At 34.9% G+C, this 22111-nt stretch overlaps 1 protein-coding gene across 2 annotated transcripts in view; it reads left to right on the top strand.

Moving 5' to 3' along the window:
- Window positions 1-21842, top strand: part of LOC128984083 (spermine oxidase-like) — a 200981-nt gene extending 179139 nt beyond the window's left edge. For both annotated transcript variants that reach the window (XM_054403372.1, XM_054403368.1), the window contains exons 16-18: window positions 2197-2387; window positions 12940-13078; window positions 17491-21842. In XM_054403372.1, coding sequence (XP_054259347.1) covers window positions 2197-2387; window positions 12940-13078; window positions 17491-17622 — 462 coding nt within the window. In that variant the 3' untranslated portion in view covers window positions 17623-21842. The remainder of the gene's footprint in view (window positions 1-2196; window positions 2388-12939; window positions 13079-17490) is intronic.
- The last annotated feature ends 269 nt before the right edge of the window (window positions 21843-22111 follow it).

Here is a 22111-nt window from a genome sequence, read left to right as displayed (position 1 = left end):
AACATTGACCTAGGATACTGCAATTAGACAAACCATCCTTTTATGATATCGTTTTCAGTTGTGGTTACATTTGGGGGTACCTATATCAGCGCCCCCAAACGTGAAAATATCACTTTAATTTCAACTATGAATATATTGTAGTTTAAATTAACTAATATGGGAAATTACGATGTACATTTATTCAATGAGGGTGGGTAATTATCAAGGATAAAACTGATAACGGTATGGATAATAAACATTGACAATTACGACAAAACAGCTTTACTAGCGTGTTTACTTTTTATATTCCTGCCATATGTGACCAGTTCTTTTTTTCAAATGAATGTTATTTGAACCAAACAGCTGTTTCAAAACAAACTGTTATTGTTTTTACTTTTCTTTGTTTACACTTATTTATTTAGCAATTAATGCAGTGAAATTGATATAAACATAGGTGTGACAATTAGTTTTGATGTTAGGACACAAAAGTTAAATTATGTGTCCTGTGAATTTTATTGGATATTATCGTTTTATTTTAGGTCGTTTCTATTCAGACCTACTGGAAATTGTGTATAGTAGTTGTATTGTGGTGATAATAATCATGGAAGAGGCAGGTATGCTATAGAAGGTGGTATCGTTGACTAGGTCTATACACTTCTCAATTGACTATTACTCTATCTACTGTAGGCTACTTATAATCAGTGTGCGTCTGTGCGAATCGGCTGCAAATCTCACTTCAACGCTTTTCACATCGTAAAAATTGCAGAATTGCTGTTTTATTGTAAAATTATCGGATTTAAAATGCATATCTTATAGGCCTATGATGGAATAAAAACATATTTGGTCACACAACATTTGTTTACAAGATGATTTTTCACATTAAAACTGCAAGAAACTTTGTCTTTATAGGCTATGTGTAAACTAGCTGATCTGAATTGTACACGGTTTTAACTGACTACTGAATTCCCGTACGTAGGACGGGCTAACACCTTGTATAAGTATATATAGTTTATATATATATACACGTCCGTGAACGCAATAACTTCAGTATTTTGTTTTTTATTTTGATGAAATTTGGTTTACAGGTGTAAGGCGGAATAAACTTAAATGAGTTTGCGAACTAGCATGATCGTACCATGGGAACAGGGTTTTTGGGGGTTTTAGGGGGTAAAAAATTGTTTTTCTAATTGTTGACCCTCAAAACACAAAATTTCCTAATTTCTCTCTAAACCTTTTTAAAGAGCTTAAAAAACCAATAATTTAGTATATCAAAGTGGTTTTGTACGGTTATTGGTAACGGAGAAAGTTCAAAAAATTGTAAATTTCAAATTCCCATGTTATTTTTATGGAGAATATTGTAAAATGTTGTAGTTTGCTTGTTTATATTATGTTATTAATATAAAAAAAAATACACCTAATTAGTTGCTTTGTAGCAGCAAACCTAGGTACTCATTAAACCTATTTTTTTTTTAATAGATTAAAAAAATTAATAATAAATAATTAAAATATTTTTTTTAAATTAATTCAGACAAATAGAAATTCTCTTAGTCAGCAGGTTTGCTATGGCGGGGGTATAATGTGTATAGTATTTGCAGCTTAAATGTTTCTACTTAAATCTAGTAAACCAAAAATGTCTATTTACTATGTACCTCTTACTGTATGCAATATTTCATCAATCGAAATCAATCAAGAAATTTATTTACACAATAATTACCAATACATAGATTACAAAAGTACAAAAACCACAAATGGTTTGTCTGCACTAAAAATATTGTTTCTTATTATAATTGTTCCATACAGTTTTGTCAGTTTAAATAGCATGCAGTTTTAAGAGTCCTTAATTGTCTCTTGAGTGATTAACACTTAAAGTGCCGTTGACATGTTTGAACATGAAAATTGCATTTATTTCAATGTTAAGCAATGGCGGGAATTCCCGTCATCAGCACCCAACGTGTTAATAACAAAAAAATACAACAAAGACACAAATATCTGTAAAAACTCAATGTAGTTCAATGTAGTCATGTAGCCTAACTTAACTTAACAATCTGACATGGTCTATAACTGTATTATTGTTCAACTGACGAAATAAAGAATCTTGTATCTTGTATCAAACCTTTCTTGGCACAAGACATTATAATTTGTTTCTATACTTAGTTATCATCACTGTTAGTTACTTACTAAGCTGGTTTATAGGACAATGTGACCTGTGTGTTTCAGTCTTGGTTGAGACATGTATCTGGGTTTGACGTGGTTACCACTCTACAAGGTGTGTTGTTGGGTTGGGTTGGCGGAGAGGCCGCAATGCAGATGGAGACTCAATCAGATCAAGACATTGCCCAACTCTGCACATCAGTCATCAGAAAGTTCATGAACCAACAAGACATTCCTGCTCCTGCTCACATATTTAGGTGTATTTAAATGCATTTATTCCATAATATAATTTGGTTTTTGTTGGGATTGATAGAAGTTCTTTGTGAAGAAACTGCATCCCCTCACTGCTCTTTTTAATAAATTTGTTTTCTTTACCTTCTAATGTCATCCACAAAAGTAAAACATAGGGAATAGAAAACGCAAACACAAGGGGAGTGGTTCGGGTGAATTCCTTGAGAGTTGTATCTCTTGCCTGGCATTAAGTTGCTGTGTTTTTAATCATCCTCAATATGTGTGTCCAACAAAAACCTACAGTAGACTCCCTCTTAGCTGGACACTTTTTAACCGGACATCGGTTTAACCCTCCGAGTGTCCATAGTTTAGGCCTTAATGTCCGCCTATTTTTGGCGCATTTGCAAGGTTTTATTCAAACGGATCTGAGAAGCTTAAAACAATGTTAATTCTACTGTTCTATATACCATTTTGTTTGGAAAATCATGGGCTTCAATATTATACATAAAACATAAGGAACATTTGTTTCAAAAAAATTTTTAGGTAAAAAAAATATTTTGGAAAATTTTCAAAAAAAAAATAAGTTCGCGCTCAATAAAATTGTATAAATTATAGGCCTATAAATATTTGAAAATAGCCACTTTGTTCTAAATTTTATGAGGATTACAAATATATAATAATATAAGGAAGTAGATTTGCAAATAAATAAGTTATGGGCAAAAAACAGATTTCAGTACATAGCGTTTAGCTAAGAATGCATAGCCTAACCATAGCTAGGAATCTGGCTGATAATTTACATCAATATCACTACCTACTTCTTCAGGATCATCAACCAGCCCTTCAAAATCACTTAAATCTTCTTATAATGCACAACGTATATCACTACTTTTGATTTTTAACACTAAAACAATGATAAACGTAATAAAACACATCAGTCATCGGTCCGAGGGTAACCTAGCTGTTTACAAATACGCACGTCAGCTGTCTGCTACAATTACGATCGGCTCGGAGAACATAAAGCGCTTAGAGACAGACCTCTGGAGAAAGCTTAGAATATAACGAAAAGAACGATACCTAACTCGATCCAGTTCAATCTGATTCAGTCAGTCATAGAGCCTTCGCCGTAAACGATGTTCGTGTGTCGAAAAATCGACACGTGACACTACACAAAGTGTGTCGTGAGTCGATTTTTCGACGAGTGACGCTCGGAGGGTTAACCGGACTACACTCGGGGGAAATGACATCTCTTTAACCGGACAATTTTTATCACCACATCGATTTAAACGGACTAGATCGGCAGATCGGACTAGATTCACCCTGCATAAAACACTCAAAACAAAATGGTCTTTACTGAAAGAACCAAATTTATAATTTTTTGGGTCCAAAGGCTATTCCGCCCTGGACTAAGGTCTAGCATTAAATTTAATCATGGAATCCTACTCCCAGGGTTGTTCCACCCCGTATCTTAATACTCAATACGAACGAATAGTCTTAACTGAAAAAGAAAAAACCAATTAAGTAACGTTTATGATTCCAAGGGATTATCGAGTGTATGTGCGTTTGCCCTGGCCTAACACATATCGGCCAGGGGTCCAGGTCTTACCATAAGACTGTGACATACTTTTCCACACTGTAACATAAAACACCAGTTTAATATGCAAGGTTCAAGTACCACACACTATACAGCACTTAGTTTCCAGATAGGCCTCAGTTCAGAGATTTGGGTTGGCCTTCAAGGGTTCGTGAATAGATTTTCAATTCACACTTGTTGTAATAAACTGATTTTATTAGTAAGATAAAAGAAATGTAAGAACTGTTAGAGAACCATTTAATAGACTAATAGTTTGTTTTCATAACAACTTAAACAAACAAACATTACAATAATAAGAATTCCATATACAGCTGTTACAGGACTGAGTAAATAATTTTTTATCTCAACACTTCCCCTAAAAAATGACACTTTACTCAGACAAGAAAACTGCTGCTCATGTATCCTTACATCTTGAAGTATTCTCTTGAGCCACACTGCTTCCCCTACAGTACAGCCAAACTTGCAGCAATCTGCAGCAATCAACTCAAATTCTGTAGTTGACAAAGCTACACATTTCTGATGTTTACATTTCTGGTGTCAGAACACTGGACTAAGCACCTTTATTTCCTCATCCATCTCCTTGACCCAATGATGAGAATCCTTGCATGTCACCGCTTCCTTGCACTTAGTAGGTTCTGCAACACATGTCAGAAGGGCACAATCAGCAAGTTTCACAGGAGGCTTCAATTTTGATCTGTCTCTGAAACTGTACCTCTGTCCTTCTTCGTCTGGTAAACTTGCAGTTGTTGAAGAGTTGGTTTCAGTTGTAGAAAACTTGTTGTTTTGTTCCACAGGCTCCCTGAAGTCAACAAAATATCGATTGCCACCAACTGATAACACAGGCATTGAGCCACAAACATCAGCATTTATGCGATCACCAGGTTGATTAACAAGTTCTTTGCGAGTACCAAAACTCAACCGATGCATTTTGCCAACAATACAAGCATCACATATCTCAGACTTAGTACCTGAATTTGAGAATTCAATACCATTTTTCTTTAGGTTGGTCAAAACATAACGCTTATTTTGATGCCCTAATCTCTCATGCCACAGTTGTAAATCATCTCTCAAAGCAACTTGAGCTTCAGCATCTTTAATAGGAATAACTTTCATATTCATAATGAAAAATCCATTCTTTCTATGTGATTGAGCAACCAAAACACCATTCTTGAAAAAATTACATTTGTCCTTGCTGAAAGTAGAAAATATACCTTTGTCCAACGTAGAGGAAATTGAAAATAAGTTCTTGCCTACTTCAGGAACATACCAAACATCTTCCAAATGATTTCTCTGGCATTTTCCTCCCACAATCATCTCTACAATTATGTTTCCCTTGCCGAGTGCTTCCATGGTTTGACCATTTCCAACTCCAACATGCTTAACTGTTGAAAATGCCTCGTACGTCACAAACCATGATCTGTTCATTGTCATGTGCTTCGTAGCTCCAGAATCTACAATCCAATTACATTCTTCGGTACATACTTGTGAGCGACCACAATGTCCAACAAAAGCACTTCCAGGTTTTAGTGACTGTTTGACATTAGGACAATCCCTCTTCATGTGACCAAGCTGGTTACATGAAAAGCATTTAGGTCTCCATTTCTTTTTCTTATTTTCAGCTCCAACATCACTGACGGTAATTATGCTTGATGTTGATTTCACACGGTTAGAGTTAGGTTGTGAGAAAGTTTTATGTTTTGAACCAGTATAAAATGCAGCATTAGACTCCTTTACACTTCCACCTTCTCGCTACTTCATCCTCATTTCAACCGTACACAGTCTCTCTCTCAATAATGACAGTGTCCTCTGATCCTTCGGTACAGACTCCCAAGCGTTAATGAATTCACTATATTCACAGGGCAACGTATTCAACACCCTATTTAGGAATAATGAATCAGGAAGCTTAACTTTATCTTCTTTCCAAGTTTCGTCCTGTAGCTCAACCCAAAGTTTTTCCAGCTTTGCTATGTGTTTTGCTACACTGTCATGTGAGTCCTTTTCCTTAATTCCAAAGAATTCATTAAACAGACGGTCTTGTCTCTGTTCAGTTCTCTGTTCAAAAATACTCAAAAGTTTCCCCCACATTTCCTGTGCAGTTGAACACATATTTATAAGCTGTCTTACTTGACTGCTAACAGATGAAACAATGATATTCTGTGCCGAAAATTCTTTCTTTTCAAGTACAGCAACCTGTTTCTGATATTTGTCCATCTTTGAAGCATCTTCATCTTCACCTGGTTTCACAGGGTATACAAGCTTTCCTTCAACAGCTTCCATTATACCATGAACTCGAAACTGTATGACTACTTGAAATTTCCAATCTATCCAATTGGATTGACCCTCCAGTTTATCAACTACATAAACTTTAGAAATTTCCATGGTAGACAAAACACTTGAAGACAACTGAACAAGATTTTTCAAAAAGACAAACAACAACCAATCACAGGTTCTTTCACATATATCCTACTAACAAATCCATAAACACAGTTATTTGCGAGTCTGGGCCACCATAACCTGTTGTAATAAACTGATTTTATTAGTAGGATAAAAGAAATGTAAGAACTGTTAGAGAACCATTTAATAGACTAATAATTTGTTTTCATAACAACTTAAACAAACAAACATTACAATAATAAGAATTCCATATACAGCTGTTACAGGACTGAGTAAATAATTTTTTATCTCAACAACACTCAACCGTGCCGTTGCCTTGGCTGAGGTTTACCGCATCGGCAATGTTGGAAATATCGTCTAAAATAACAACTCGTCTTGTGGATCAAAAATTAAGTTAATTTAATAGTTAAACAGATAGAATGAAAAACTTAGATTTGTGTATACATCTTACTTCATCAAAATATAACAAACAACTAAACTCTGTTACCAAGGAAACATCATATGTTCTTTTCTAACATAACTATTATGGACATCATAATATGAATATCTTTAACACACCCCCGTAATGTCCATAACACATTTTAGAAAAGTAAGTTTTAGTTAAGAGGTCACCATCATAATGAAAGTTTTCATTTTAACAAGTTTCAATGATGATAAGCCCTTTGTTAAAATATCAGCGGTTTGTTCTTCTGTTGGAATGTATCTGACAGTGATCTGTTTCCCAGAGACCAACTGTCGAACATAATGGTATCTCGTCTCAATATGTTTAGAGCGATCGTGGAACATTGGATTGGTCATAAGTTTAATCGCACTTTGATTGTCCACATGTAGTATAGGAATAGACTTTTCTTCAATTGCGCCAACCTCTTTCACAAGACAATCTAACCATACAAGGGATTTACAGGTCTCACTAGCGGCAGCATATTCTGCTTCCATTGAAGATTGGGAAACACACCATTGAATCTTACTCTTCCAAATAGTCTCTTCAAGATTGCCATTCAAAAATGCTGTTTTAACATCAAACTGCTTGATAGTAAGATTGTACTGAACTGAATAGCCTAACAAAGTTCGCATCGTCTCAAACCGAGCTACAGGGCTGAAAGTGTCACCAAAATCAATACCAGGATGCTGAGTAAATCCTTTTGTGACCAAACGCGCCTTGTTACAAATGATCTCGTTCTCTGGATTTGTTTTCAGTGCAAATTTCAGTGACGAGATTTTTTATTTCTCATAAAATTTCGAGACGAGATCGAGACGGGATTTCCCTTCTCATACACAACGGGAAATGCACGTTCAAAATTTTTAACTGATTTTGTAACATTGTTAGATGACTGTTTAAATACAAAAATAATGATAATAGGCAAGAATATTTACAATATTTTATTTTAAAAAATCAGCATAACATTTTTTTATTAATCACGCCTAACTTATTAAAAATGCCTACGATTAGGAAACATAGTGATATCAGTTAGGATAGAGTTCAACTTATCCTAAAATAAAATAAATCATAAAAGCAATATTAATTTTTATAAAATAGTTAGGTACTTGTTTTGACTTTTTATAGTAATAAAACATTCCTCACACTGCTTACACTTAACAAAACTTCTCAAATGTTATTAAAGTAATATTATTAAAATAATTAAAGTAATATTTACATTTAAAGAATTAATTAAATAAGAACGCCTTCGCAAAGGAAACGCAACTACAACACGCTCCTGTATTGCGGGTATTGCATTGACTTTCTGCAGGCGTTTTTAATCTTTTTTTTTATTCTCGTCTCGATAAAAATCTCGGCCAAAAAGAAATCTCGTCTCGTGTAACGAGATTTAAAATTTCCCGAAAATTTCCCGAAATTTCGAGACTTGACCATCCCTATGCAGAAGCTATAAGCTCATTATTATCTCTGTCATTGACACACATGACAGAATCATCTCTGTATCTCATAAGTATTTTTATTCCATCACGTTTTCTCAGGTTATAAATCTCCTCTTGTAATACATCACTTGGAATAGCGTTATCTTCACTAGGGAACAAAATGTCTTGCTCATCAGTATCATTGGTACCTGGATATATATTTTTTTCATATTCATATTCTTTATTCATATTTTTTGTACAAAGGTGGTACAATGAATAGCGTCAATAAAAATAAATACAATTACAATGATATTAGTAAATATTAACAAGTAAAATAATAACAAGTCTGTAGCTAGTCAAGAATGAAATACAAAATTAAAATAACTTAATGCTACCTATGCCAGGGAGGTGGAGAACTCTTCCATAGATAAATAGCTAAATTTAATATATAATCTTTGAGTAATTTTTTAAACTTATTAAAATCTGTTTCTTTTTTTATATTTTTGGGGATAAATTTTAAAAATCTTTGGCCTGCATTGGACGGTTTTTTTCATAAAACTTGAGCCTATGAGGTTCAACAACCCCACTTTTTTCCCTAAGCTTATAGTTGTGGCTTGTAATCGGTTTTTCACTCAAATCTTGTTTTCTAGCAATAAGAATAACTTCATATATATATTGTTCATAAACTGTAAAATTTTTAGATGTGTAAAGTGTTGTTTGCATGAATCATCCCCCTTAAGCTTGAGCATTATCCTGATAGCTTTTTTTTGCTGTTTTAAAATAGAGTCCATATTTCTTTGTTTTGTTGAACCGTATAATGCTATGCCGAATTGGATATGGGAATGTACATGAGCAAAATATATATTCTTTAAAGTGTTTATATTGCAATAAAAAGACATTTTTGATAGAGCATAAACTCCAGAATTAATCTTTAGCAGGATCTTTTTAACATGCTCATCCCAATTTAGGTGCTCATCTATCGTTAAGCCTAGAAAATTTATACTACTTTCCCTGTTGATGTTTCGTGATTTATATTCTAGTGTTGGATCTGAAGATTTTCGGTTTTGTTGTGTTTTAAACGTTATGAACTTAGTTTTTTCAGAATTTAAAATAAGGTTATGATCATGTAAGTAGTCTCCAATGTTATTAAGTTCATTAGAAGAAAAAATTTGTATCTCCTCCAATGAGTCAGCTGATAAAATTAAATTTGAGTCATCAGCGTAGAGACATAATTTTGAATTTTGTTTATGAATTATCATATTTTCCATGCCCCTCAAGTAACACAAAAAGAGCAAAGGCCCAAGAATAGAACCTTGAGGCACCCCAAATTTGGCTGGTCTATAAGCTGAGTTTGATTTAATTCCTTTATTTTTATCCGTTAGATGAGATATTTCTACATATTGAGACCTATTTGTTAAATATGAAGTGAACCAATCAAGAGATCTTCTTGATACTCCCAGAATTTTAAGCTTTTCTAGAAGTTTAGAGTGTTTGACACTATCAAAAGCTTTTGAAAGGTCCATGAATATACCTGTTGTAAACTTACCGTGGTCAACTGAGTTGATCACGGTTTCAACCAAAGATACAGCTGCACTGACAACAGATCTCCCCCTTCGGAAGCCATGTTGATTTTCATCCAGCATTCTAAAACTCTCCAAATATTCATAAAATTGTAGATACACAGCTTTTTCATATATTTTTGAAATGGACGGAAGTATAGATAACGGTCGATAATTTGATACATTTGATGTGTCGTTCTTTTTATGTAATGGAATTAATTTTGCTTGCTTTAATTTTTCTGGGAATATTCCTGATACAAATGAAGAATTTATCAAATGGCACAGAATTTTATTAATGTTATTTTTAACACCCTTAATCACTGTGACTGGGATTTCGTCATGGCCACAAGAATACTTGTTTTTAGCGAATTTCCCATATAGGGAATAAGCTATTACCGTAGTACTCATGGTAAGACCTGGACGCGGGACCGATTTTTTATTTCGTTTTGAGGTCCCTATAGGCCAAAAACACCATCCATTCAAATTCATATATATATATTTATATATATATATGTGTGTCCGTTAGCACGATAACTCGAGCAAAGATGATCAGATTTTGATGAAATTTGGTACAAACGTGTAAACCTACGTTTATTCGAACGAGTTCGCGATCCAGCATGATCGGACCATGAGAACGTGGGTTTACGGGGGGTTTTATGGGGTAAAAATAGGTTTTTCCCATTTTTGACCCAAAAAACATAAAATTTAGCAATTTCTTTCCAAACCATTTTGTAGAGCTTAAAAAACAAATAATTTAGTATATTGAAGCGTTATTATGTGCCTAATGGTTACAGAGAAAATTGAAAAAATTGTTAATTTAAAATTCCCATGTTATTCTTATGGAGAATAAGTAAACTGTTGTAGTTTGCTTGTTTATGAACATATTTTGATCAAATTTGGAAAATGTTTTTATTTCTTACTAACTATTAACATTAAAAAAAAAAAACAGTTTTACCCTCCCTGATGCAGCAAACCTAAGTACTTGTTAAACTAATTCTATTTAAATCGGGAATAAATGTTATATTTGTATGTAGACATTCCAGTGTAAATCAAATCAGTCAAATGGAAATTCGCTTAGTCTGCAGGTTTGCTGCGGCGGGGGTATTTAACGAATTTATGATTCCTTCCACATCCCTCTCACTTATTGGTTTAAGTTCAAATTTTTGCTTAATGTACAAGTCGTCGCTAAAACTATATGTGGGTACATGACAATTCACAGAATTATTATTACCAGTCAGATCAGTTACAATATTACTGAAATGCTCATTGAACATGTTTGCAATTATATTTGGATCAGACACAATACCAGAATCTTGCTTTAAAGTTATATTTTGTGATTGTCTCTCATTTTGACCAACTTCAGAGTTAATTATAGACCAAACTGTTCTTTGAATATTAGTGGAATTTTTAATCTTTTTCTGAAAATAATTATGTTTTGCTTGATTTAGTTCGGTTTTATATAATTTGTTTTCTTTGTCTAGATAACATTTTAAACCCCTACTCTTTTTACTCCGATACTCCTTAGTTGTTTCTATTATCTGCTTTTGTTTATCCTTCAGCTCTTTAGATATCCAGGTACATTTCTTCTTTCTTTTAGTAACCAGTAATTTTGGAAAAGCCTGATCAAAATAGAAGGCAAATAATTTGTAAATTACATCATATACACAATATCTTGCTCATCTTCGTGGAATATATTGTCCTGATTACTGTCAAAACACTGATTTCTGGTCTCATTATTTTGAATTGATTGCCTATTGTCAAGGGGATCATTCTCGATATCACTGCTACTCTCTTCAATGTTAAAATATTGTTTATCAGCGTTATTATTTATTTTCTTCAAAATAAAACATGATTCTTTTGCGGAATGACCTTAACAACCATATTATACAGTTGATTAGCTGTATTAGATATAGCCAAAGCAATGGTTGCTCCGTTTTGAGAAAACACCCATGACTTACCATTGTTTTTCACAGTCTGGTGAATGCCTTTTTCGCCTGCTTTCCTCACAGAGAATAAGTTACAGGCAACTTCAGGACAGTACCAAACATCATCAAAATACCTGTAAGTCCACTGTCTACCATCAAAAACCATAACGTCTATTTTTCCTGACCCCAGGGCCTGAATATGAACACCTTGGCGAGCACTGTCCATCTTTTTAGGAGTATCAAATGGTGTGTAAGTGGCAAACCACTCCCTGCGGTGTGTCACATGGTGAGAAGCACCACTGTCAACAAGCCAGTTGTCACATTCACTGAAAAATGACTTATCAATTAGGCCTACCTCTAGATTTGATCGAGTCATCATTGCAGCATTTTGTATTTCATGGGTACATTCATTTGATTTATGTCCTTTTGTGTGACACTTAAAACAAATTACACCTGTTCGACAGTTTTTAGATAGATGACCATTTTTGCCACATAAAAAACATTTTATCGCTCCTAATTTTTGTAAGTCTCCCTTTTTTGGCATTTTTGGCTCCCATATTTTGACTGTTTAGAACTTACTTTTATTTTGGATACCACGACTACTGCTACATCCATCTTGTCTCTGTCCTTTAGACGCAACTCAAAGTTGAGACATTTCTTCTGTAGAATGTCCCATGTCTTCACCTCCCTTGGTGAGTCGTGCCAAGTCACATATATGTGATCATATTCCTTTGGTAGAGTTTGAAGGAGTCGAGCACACAAATCGTCTTCATTAATAGGCTTACCGTATATTGTTAATTGGTTTTGGATTTTGTCAAATTTTTCCAGATGTCCATTCATTCCAAGGGTAGGTTCCCAAGAAATGTTGGTAAGCTATAAAATGCTGAATAAGGTTTCACAGAATCATACTAGGAACGCTAATACAGAATTGATAACTCTCGTTCTACATTTGTTTATTATCAAACACAACAGTGTATTATGCCATAACTAGTGAAGTTATAATAACCTTAGTTAGGCCTTGTAGGCTATACCTATGGTTACACCAGACAAATCAAAAGGCTGGTTTACCCCCCCCCCCCCCCCCCACCTCAAAATAGACATGTTACAAGACCAACGGTTATATTCCCTATATAGGAAATTCGCTAAAAGAAAAAATACTGAACGCTTATAATAGAAGTGCATCCAATATTTAACATTTCTATCAACCAAAATATTTGTACTCAAAACACCACTTTTGTTTTGTTTTTCCTTTCAGATCTAAATGGCACAGCAATAGGTTCATACGAGGAGGATACAGCCACACTACAAATAAATTTGACAAGAATAACATAAGTCCTGGGGAACTAGCCAAGCCAGTATATGTGAAAAAATATAATTCAGATGAAAACGCAAAGGTAACTTAGCTATAAATTACTTTAGTGTATTTTGTTAAATGATGTAAATGTTGAGAAAACTTTTAAACATGTAAATACTTCTTATGTACAACCCAGAAGCCTACTTGTCAGGGCCTCAACAGGCCCAAGTCATTTTTTATTACATTATTTGTACTCAATCATTTGTGATCTATGATGTTCCAGCATCCTGTATTGATGGCATGGAAAGCACTGCATTGCAAGTAGGGTGAGTCAGTAAAAAGAACAGTTTTTCAGAAGGTACAAAAGAAAGCTCAAACATTATAACATAAATTTATTGATTAAAATACAGATAAAATGAGTGGAAGTTTCTGTAAAAACAAGAAAAAAAGCGTCAAGTCTTAAAAATAACATTGGAAAGAATGCGGCCTTCAACCTGGATGCATTGCTGGAGTCTGGACCGGAAATCCTCAGAAACTACTCGTAATGTTGCAAGTGGGATTGCTTGAATTTGTTGTTGTAGTGTTTCAATAGTAGCAAGAGGTGTTCCAAAAACTTTTAAGTACCTATAAATACCCCCACAAAAAAGTCACAGGAGGTGATCGGGGGGATCAAGGGGGCCAGGCAATGTCCCCATTTCTTGAGATGAGGTGATTCGGGAAGATCGTTGAGAGAAAATTTATGGACAGGTGGACACTCTTGCAGTAGTGTGATCTGTTGCTACATCTTGTTGGAAATAAGAGTCAGCATTCACTTGAAAACGTTGAAATTGAGGCAGTAAAAAGTTTTCTAACATGGGTATGTAGCGTTGAGCATTGACTGTGACAGCATTTTCAGTTTTGTTTTCAAAGAAGTAGGGGCCTTTAATATGCCACAGGAAGATACGGCACCCCTTACTGTCACTTTGTTAAAGTGAAGTGCGGCCGTGAAGTGTTTGTGGGCTCTTGGCCAGCAAATACCTAAAATTTGGCTTATTTACAGAATTTTACTTATTTACATATCCTGATAAGTGGAAATGAGCTTCGTAGCTCATCCACAAGTTGTGAATTAGCTCAGGGTTATCTTCCGTAAGTAATCTGCTCTCAAAAAAGAGACTGAAAACGAAAAACAATCTGATTCAAGGCATGCACAACCTGAATTTTGTATCGATTCAGTTTTTTATCTCAAATTATTCTCACTGTTGGCGTAGAAAGTCCAAGTGCCATGCTATGCTGTCAGGCAGATCGACAGGGAATTCTGCCAATCCCTTCTCTTCTCTCACTGCTTCAATGTTTTAACACAGGGTCTGTCCGCACAGTTCTGGTAGGTATTCACGCCTCTTCTTTTCATGGTTTGTCCCGTTTCTTCCAAGTTCTTTATCCAGGTGGGAATCACATGTCTCAATAGAACTCCTCACAAGGGGGCAGAACGAAATTAATGCGGGAGGCCCGCAGTTTACGCACAAAACTATTGCTGTTTTTATTACACATTTATTACATTTAGCTGTATATAATTGTATTAAATGCATTGACTGTGACCACACTGTGGTTTGTTCCGGAAGTGGAGAACATAGGGTCCCCCCCTCCCCCTCCCAACCTCTCACCTAAGATATCATAAAATCATATGTTTTACTGACTCACCCTGTATATCTCTACCACTCATGGAGCCTACTTGTCAGGGGCTCAACTAGCCCAAATGGTTATTGATTACATTAGTTGTACTGTAGAGTTTGTAATCACTGATGTTACAGCAAGTAGTGCTGATAGCAGGGGAAGTACTGTATTGCAAGTATTTTTCTACAACTCATAGAGCCTACTTGTCAGGGGATAAACAGGCCCAAGTTGAGTACATTAGTTATACCTGTACTCTACAGTTTATGATCTCTGATTGATGTTCCAGCATTGTGTAGTACTGATGGCAGGGGAAGCACTGTATTGCAAGTATTTCTCTACAACTCATAGAGCCTACTTGTCAGGGGATAAACAGGCCCAAGTTGAGTACATTAGTTATACCTGTACTCTACAGTTTATGATCTCTGATTGATGTTCCAGCATTGTGTAGTACTGATGGCAGGGGAAGCACTGTATTGCAAGTATTTCTCTACAACTCATAGAGCCTACTTGTCAGGGGATAAACAGGCCCAAGTTGAGTACATTAGTTATACCTGTACTCTACAGTTTATGATCTCTGTTTGATGTTCCAGCATTGTGAGGTACTGATGGCAGCGGATGCACTGCATTTCAATTATTTCTCTACAACTCATGGAGCTTATGTGTCATGGGCTCAACAGCCCTAATTTGATTACATCACTTGTACTTTACAGTTTGTGATCTCTGATGTTCCAGCATCCTGTATTACTGATAGCAGGGGAAGCACTGCATTTCAATTATTTCTCTACAACTCGTGGAGCTTATGTGTCATGGGCTCAACAGCCCTAATTTGATTACATCACTTGTACTTTACAGTTTGTGATCTCTGATGTTCCAGCATCCTGTATTACTGATAGCAGGGGAAGCACTGCATTTCAATTATTTCTCTACAACTCATGGAGCTTATGTGTCATGGGCTCAACAGCCCTAATTTGATTACATCACTTGTACTTTACAGTTTGTGATCTCTGATGTTCCAGCATCCTGTATTACTGATGGCAGGGGAAGCACTGCATTTCAATTATTTCTCTACAACTCGTGGAGCTTATGTGTCATGGGCTCAACAGCCCTAATTTGATTACATCACTTGTACTTTACAGTTTGTGATCTCTGATGTTCCAGCATCCTGTATTACTGATGGCAGGGGAAGCACTGCATTTCAATTATTTCTCTACAACTCGTGGAGCTTATGTGTCATGTGCTCAACAGCCCTAATTTGATTACATCACTTGTACTTTACAGTTTGTGACCTCTGATGTTCCAGCATCCTGTATTACTGATAGCAGGGGAAGCACTGCATTTCAATTATTTCTCTACAACTCGTGGAGCTTATGTGTCATGGGCTCAACAGCCCTAATTTGATTACATCACTTGTACTTTACAGTTTGTGATCTCTGATGTTCCAGCATCCTGTATTACTGATAGCAGGGGAAGCACTGCATTTCAATTATTTCTCTACAACTCGTGGAGCTTACGTGTCATGGGCTCAACAGCCCTAATTTGATTACATCACTTGTACTTTACAGTTTGTGATCTCTGATGTTCCAGCATCCTGTATTACTGATGGCAGGGGAAGCACTGCATTTCAATTATTTCTCTACAACTCGTGGAGCTTATGTGTCATGGGCTCAACAGCCCTAATTTGATTACATCACTTGTACTTTACAGTTTGTGATCTCTGATGTTCCAGCATCCTGTATTACTGATGGCAGGGGAAGCACTGCATTTCAATTATTTCTCTACAACTCGTGGAGCTTATGTGTCATGGGCTCAACAGCCCTAATTTGATTACATCACTTGTACTTTACAGTTTGTGATCTCTGATGTTCCAGCATCCTGTATTACTGATGGCAGGGGAAGCACTGCATTTCAATTATTTCTCTACAACTCGTGGAGCTTACGTGTCATGGGCTCAACAGCCCTAATTTGATTACATCACTTGTACTTTACAGTTTGTGATCTCTGATGTTCCAGCATCCTGTATTACTGATGGCAGGGGAAGCACTGCATTTCAATTATTTCTCTACAACTCGTGGAGCTTATGTGTCATGGGCTCAACAGCCCTAATTTGATTACATCACTTGTACTTTACAGTTTGTGATCTCTGATGTTCCAGCATCCTGTATTACTGATAGCAGGGGAAGCACTGCATTTCAATTATTTCTCTACAACTCGTGGAGCTTACGTGTCATGGGCTCAACAGCCCTAATTTGATTACATCACTTGTACTTTACAGTTTGTGATCTCTGATGTTCCAGCATCCTGTATTACTGATGGCAGGGGAAGCACTGCATTTCAATTATTTCTCTACAACTCGTGGAGCTTACGTGTCATGGGCTCAACAGCCCTAATTTGATTACATCACTTGTACTTTACAGTTTGTGATCTCTGATGTTCCAGCATCCTGTATTACTGATGGCAGGGGAAGCACTGCATTTCAATTATTTCTCTACAACTCGTGGAGCTTATGTGTCATGGGCTCAACAGCCCTAATTTGATTACATCACTTGTACTTTACAGTTTGTGATCTCTGATGTTCCAGCATCCTGTATTACTGATAGCAGGGGAAGCACTGCATTTCAATTATTTCTCTACAACTCGTGGAGCTTACGTGTCATGGGCTCAACAGCCCTAATTTGATTACATCACTTGTACTTTACAGTTTGCGATCTCTGATGTTCCAGCATCCTGTATTACTGATAGCAGGGGAAGCACTGCATTTCAATTATTTCTCTACAACTCGTGGAGCTTATGTGTCATGGGCTCAACAGCCCTAATTTGATTACATCACTTGTACTTTACAGTTTGTGATCTCTGATGTTCCAGCATCCTGTATTACTGATAGCAGGGGAAGCATTGCATTGCAAGTATTTCTCTACAACTCATGGAGCTTACTTGTCAGGGGCTCAACAGGCCCAAGTGATTATTGATTATGCCACTAAAGATAGATTAGTATAATTTTTTTACAATAATCTTTTCCTTGTACAAATTTATTTGTAATTGAAACGTACCATGGAATCAGTGTCATAAGTTGTACTATTTGGTCTTTTTGACATTGGGTGCTTAAACTTAAGCTTGTGTTGGAAAGAGTCACTTAATGCTCTGGTGATGAAATAGCTTTACTTCATAAACTCTAGACCATAACTTCTCTAGCAATGTAAAAAATTTATATCAGAAGTCTTATTGTCCTTTGTATCTTAGACCCAAATTAAATAATTTGTTTTTAAATCAAATCTCATACATAACTCCCAAGACTATTAGAGTGTCTCTTTGTCCAAACTAACAATGTCCAAAAAATAGCCACGACTGACACAAATAGACCACGAGCCTGATGCCTTGAGAATTTTTGTCAGGGTATCCAGTATCACATCAAAAAGAAATTTGAGATCAACTCAAAATTTTTGAGGCTTTAAATTTGAAATTCTTGTTAAAAAAACTTCTTGTTTGTACCTGCTAGCACATTAAAACCCACCATAAAAACCTAAACTATACTCAATTCCACGTTCACCGTGCAGTACGGAGCGCCCGTATGCCATGTATTTCAAATGGGAGTTTCCGCGCTACTAGCCGTCCTCACAACATCAACACCCAAGAACCTCTACTGCGCTACTTCCTACCAATGCATAAACCCTTTTAATTTCGTTAAGGATTTTATTTGAGTGAGAATTGAGTTATTTATCACTTAAATACCTATCTACTCATTTAACTAAAAATATTTAACAATGAAATTTAAAGAACCATTTTCTTATAACTAAAAAATGACTATAATAATTTATACACTAATCAAAACATCTTAGAAAACATTTTTGAAAAAAATTCATACTACTACCATTATATTTTGATTATTTTAGCGAATTTTCCATACAAGGGAGCTATTATCGAAGTCCTCATGGTAAGACCTGGACCCGGGACAGATTTACTTTTTTGTTTTGAGGTCCCTAGAGGCCAAAGCACCATCCGTTCAGAGCTTAAACCATTTTGTAGAGCTTAAAAAACAAATAATTTAGTATATTGAAGCATTATGCGCCTAATGTTTACGGAGAAAATAAAAAAAAAATTGTAAATTTAAAATTCTCATGTTATTCTTATGGAGAACTAGCAGAGTACCCGTCCTTCGTACGGGTTTGGCATATACGTATAAAATGCTTATTCCAGTTATACTCAAGCTTTGCGTTTGCAATGGGGGAGGACACCATTTGATAAAATGTGCTTCTTTAAATTTACGGTATACTATAGTATGACTCATCTACCATAGCCATAATATTCTACCACTTCACCTAATCAATAAAAAAAAAAATTGTTAAAGATTCGCAAAATATCACAAATGATTAATGAAATTAAAAACATAAAAGTAACTGTAAACAATCCTACTTTGACAGTTCTCCAACCAACTTTTTAAGTTGAAACAGCTGACTAAATTCTTTTATTCCCTTCAAATATGAATACTCATAAGGTTAACATGAGGAACCACAGAGCCACTGGGGTGGAGCCCTAAAGGATTTTTGAGATAATAATATGCCTATATGTTAATCGTGAATGTGAGCTATCATCATGCCAAGTTTCAGCCCAATCCGTCCAGTAGTTAATGCATGATTGAACATCAAACAAACAAACAAACACACAAACTTTCACATTTATAATATTACTAGCTAGAGAACAATGAACAATGTTATAAATGTGAAAGTACCCGTCCTTCGTACGGGATTGGCATATAAGTATAAAATGCTTAGTACAGTTATACTCAAGCTTTGCGTTTGCAATGGGGGAGGACACGGTATAATAAAATTTGCTTCTTCAAATTTACGGTATACTATAGTATTACACATCTACCACAGCCATAATGTTCTACTGCCTCACCCAAACAAAAGAAAAAATAAATTATTAAAGATTCACAAAATATCACAAATTATTCGTGAAATTAAAAACATAAACATAACTGTAAACAGACATTTCTCACCGCGTATCACAGTTTTTTGTTGCTGCTTAGTTCAAATTAGCTGTTTTCATAAATGAACAAAAAATAATAGTGCTGCAGTTGGTATAACTTTTAATGCTTTTGCATATCATAGAAACGACCTTTTTAGTTGAAACAGCTGGCTAAATTCTTTTTAATTCCATTTCAATATGAGTACTCATAAGGTTAACATGGGAAACTCCAGAGCCACTGGGGCGGAGCTCGAAAGGATTTTTGAGATAAGAATATTAGTAAGATTATAGTAAGAAGTAAGATAAGATAAGTAAACTGTTGTAGTTTGTTTATGAACATATTTTGATCAAATTCGGAAAATGCATTCTTTTCTTACTAAACTATTAACATCTGACAAAAAAAACTTTTTTACTCTCCCTGTTGCAGCAAACCTAAGTACTCGTTAAAATAATTATATTTTAATAGGGAATAAATTTAATATTTTAACAACAACATTTTAGTGTAAGTCCAATCAGGCAAATGGAAATTCGCTTAGTCTGCAGGTTTGCTGCGGTGGGAGTATTTACACAATACCATACTTTATATTTATTTTGATGATTGGATTTATTATTCTTTTTTGGTCAAATTAACTCACCTTAATTGCCTTCTGTGATTCATTGCAACAGAACTACACGCCCAAATAGACACACTTCTTCCATCAAACTGATTTTATCCAGCTTTAAGTACCTATATAAAATTAGCAGATGTATTATTTTATTGATATAGGGCAAGCGTTTTATTGGTCATAAAAAGTAAGTAATTGTCACTGGAATCATCAACGGATGTACGTAGCCTGTTAACTGAGGCGTTGCACAATGACATATACATTTTTTTTTAGACAAGACATTTTAATAAAAACTACACTTATTTATCCATAACATAATTCTATATTTTTGAAACATGTAAAATTTTGTATTTTTTTGGACGGAGACTAATTATTGAAAGAAAATAGTTCTACTTGAATTTACCTTACTACTAATTTAACCCAATAACTATTTTAAATACGTTATGAACTAAATCGGTAACGTATTCCAATTAATTCACAGTCAATGCTCAAATTGTATATTTTAATAGAGTTCAAAACTTAAATCCAATGTACGATACTGAATGTGGTTAAACATTCAACTGAAATAAACCTTTATTTTTAAACGAAAACCATATATTTTTAATATTCCAAGTCAAATTACCAACCTATGTTGATAAATACCATAAAAACACAGAAATTAGAAAAATGAACTTGAGCGCCTTCTCGAGCGTCGCGAGGACTGTTGGCGCATCCCGCATGACAGAAAACACGAAGTTTACAGTAATTGTAGTAGCAAGGCTATCTTCCATAAGACCTGTACTGCACGGTGAACATGGAATTGAGTATAGCTCTGATTCAAAGAGAACTATTTAAAACAATGCAAGTTAGATGGTTAAAATATTCCAACTAAACAATGAAAAGAAGAACGTCAAAACTATCAAAGGTGTACAGTTATCTTCTCTAAATGGTTAAGACATAAAACTAACCAAATCATATACAGGGTGTCTTGCAACCCCATATGAACAAATTTTGTTATGTTTTAAGTCTCTAGCTCATCGGGAAGTTAGTTTAAAATCTGCAAAATTTGTGCCTAACAGACAAGTAAGCGAGCTAATAAAACGTGTTAATATCATAGTTAGTTACTCCCACCGCTTACCTATGCTAAAGGTTGTTGACAAGCTAATGGGAGAAAGTATGTGTCAGATTGCCGAAACCGTTTATTTACAAAACTTAAAACTATATTGACTTGACTTAGATCAAAATAATGGTTATTCACAGTATTGACTTGTGAAAATACTATTTTCCAGTTTACTATAATTAGGTTTAATGCAAGCAAATTTAAAAAGAATAAGATTCAAGTTTCATACCATAATTAAGAGAGTAATGTTAGGGAATTTTAGTGAGTTTTCTCATTTTTAGATACATTTTTTGTAAAACTATAATTAATTATGATCTATCACTCTGCACTGACCTAAGCAAAAACCTCCAAAAATCTGTGATGTTTAAGGTTGTGTAAATAAGACGAATAATTAATTCTTTAAAGAATAAATCAAATTGTAATTTTAATCTTAGGTAATACTGTATGTATACTGTTTTTACCAAATCATGTAGGCCTTGAAATTGTTTATCTACTTACTGTAATGATGCTTGCTGATTTAATACAGTTTTATGTCAATCACAGTGTAATGTTTATTGTTTATTTTACCTTACCTTTTAGTGTAGATTAAATATCTTTACCTATCACTATGGAAATTATCACATTGCCATACCTGTAAACAGTAGGCCTACTAAAAATAAATCATCGCCGCTCTACGGGTGGTTGATTATTACAGTATCCATCATTACTGCTACTTAAGTTTAATACACTTGTGGGGACTTGGAAGCCCAATAGCAGCAAGCAATTTTCTTTACTATTAAAAACAAACACAAATAAATTAATGCAATACTGTGGTTTC

Source organism: Macrosteles quadrilineatus, unplaced genomic scaffold (genome assembly GCF_028750875.1).
Source record: "Macrosteles quadrilineatus isolate MER2022 unplaced genomic scaffold, UCM_ALF_1.0 Scaffold_1__1_contigs__length_201487025, whole genome shotgun sequence".
Taxonomy (NCBI): Eukaryota; Metazoa; Arthropoda; class Insecta; order Hemiptera; family Cicadellidae; genus Macrosteles; species Macrosteles quadrilineatus.
The sequence above is the reverse complement of the archived record's forward strand: the minus strand, read 5'-3'. Positions and strand labels throughout refer to the sequence as shown.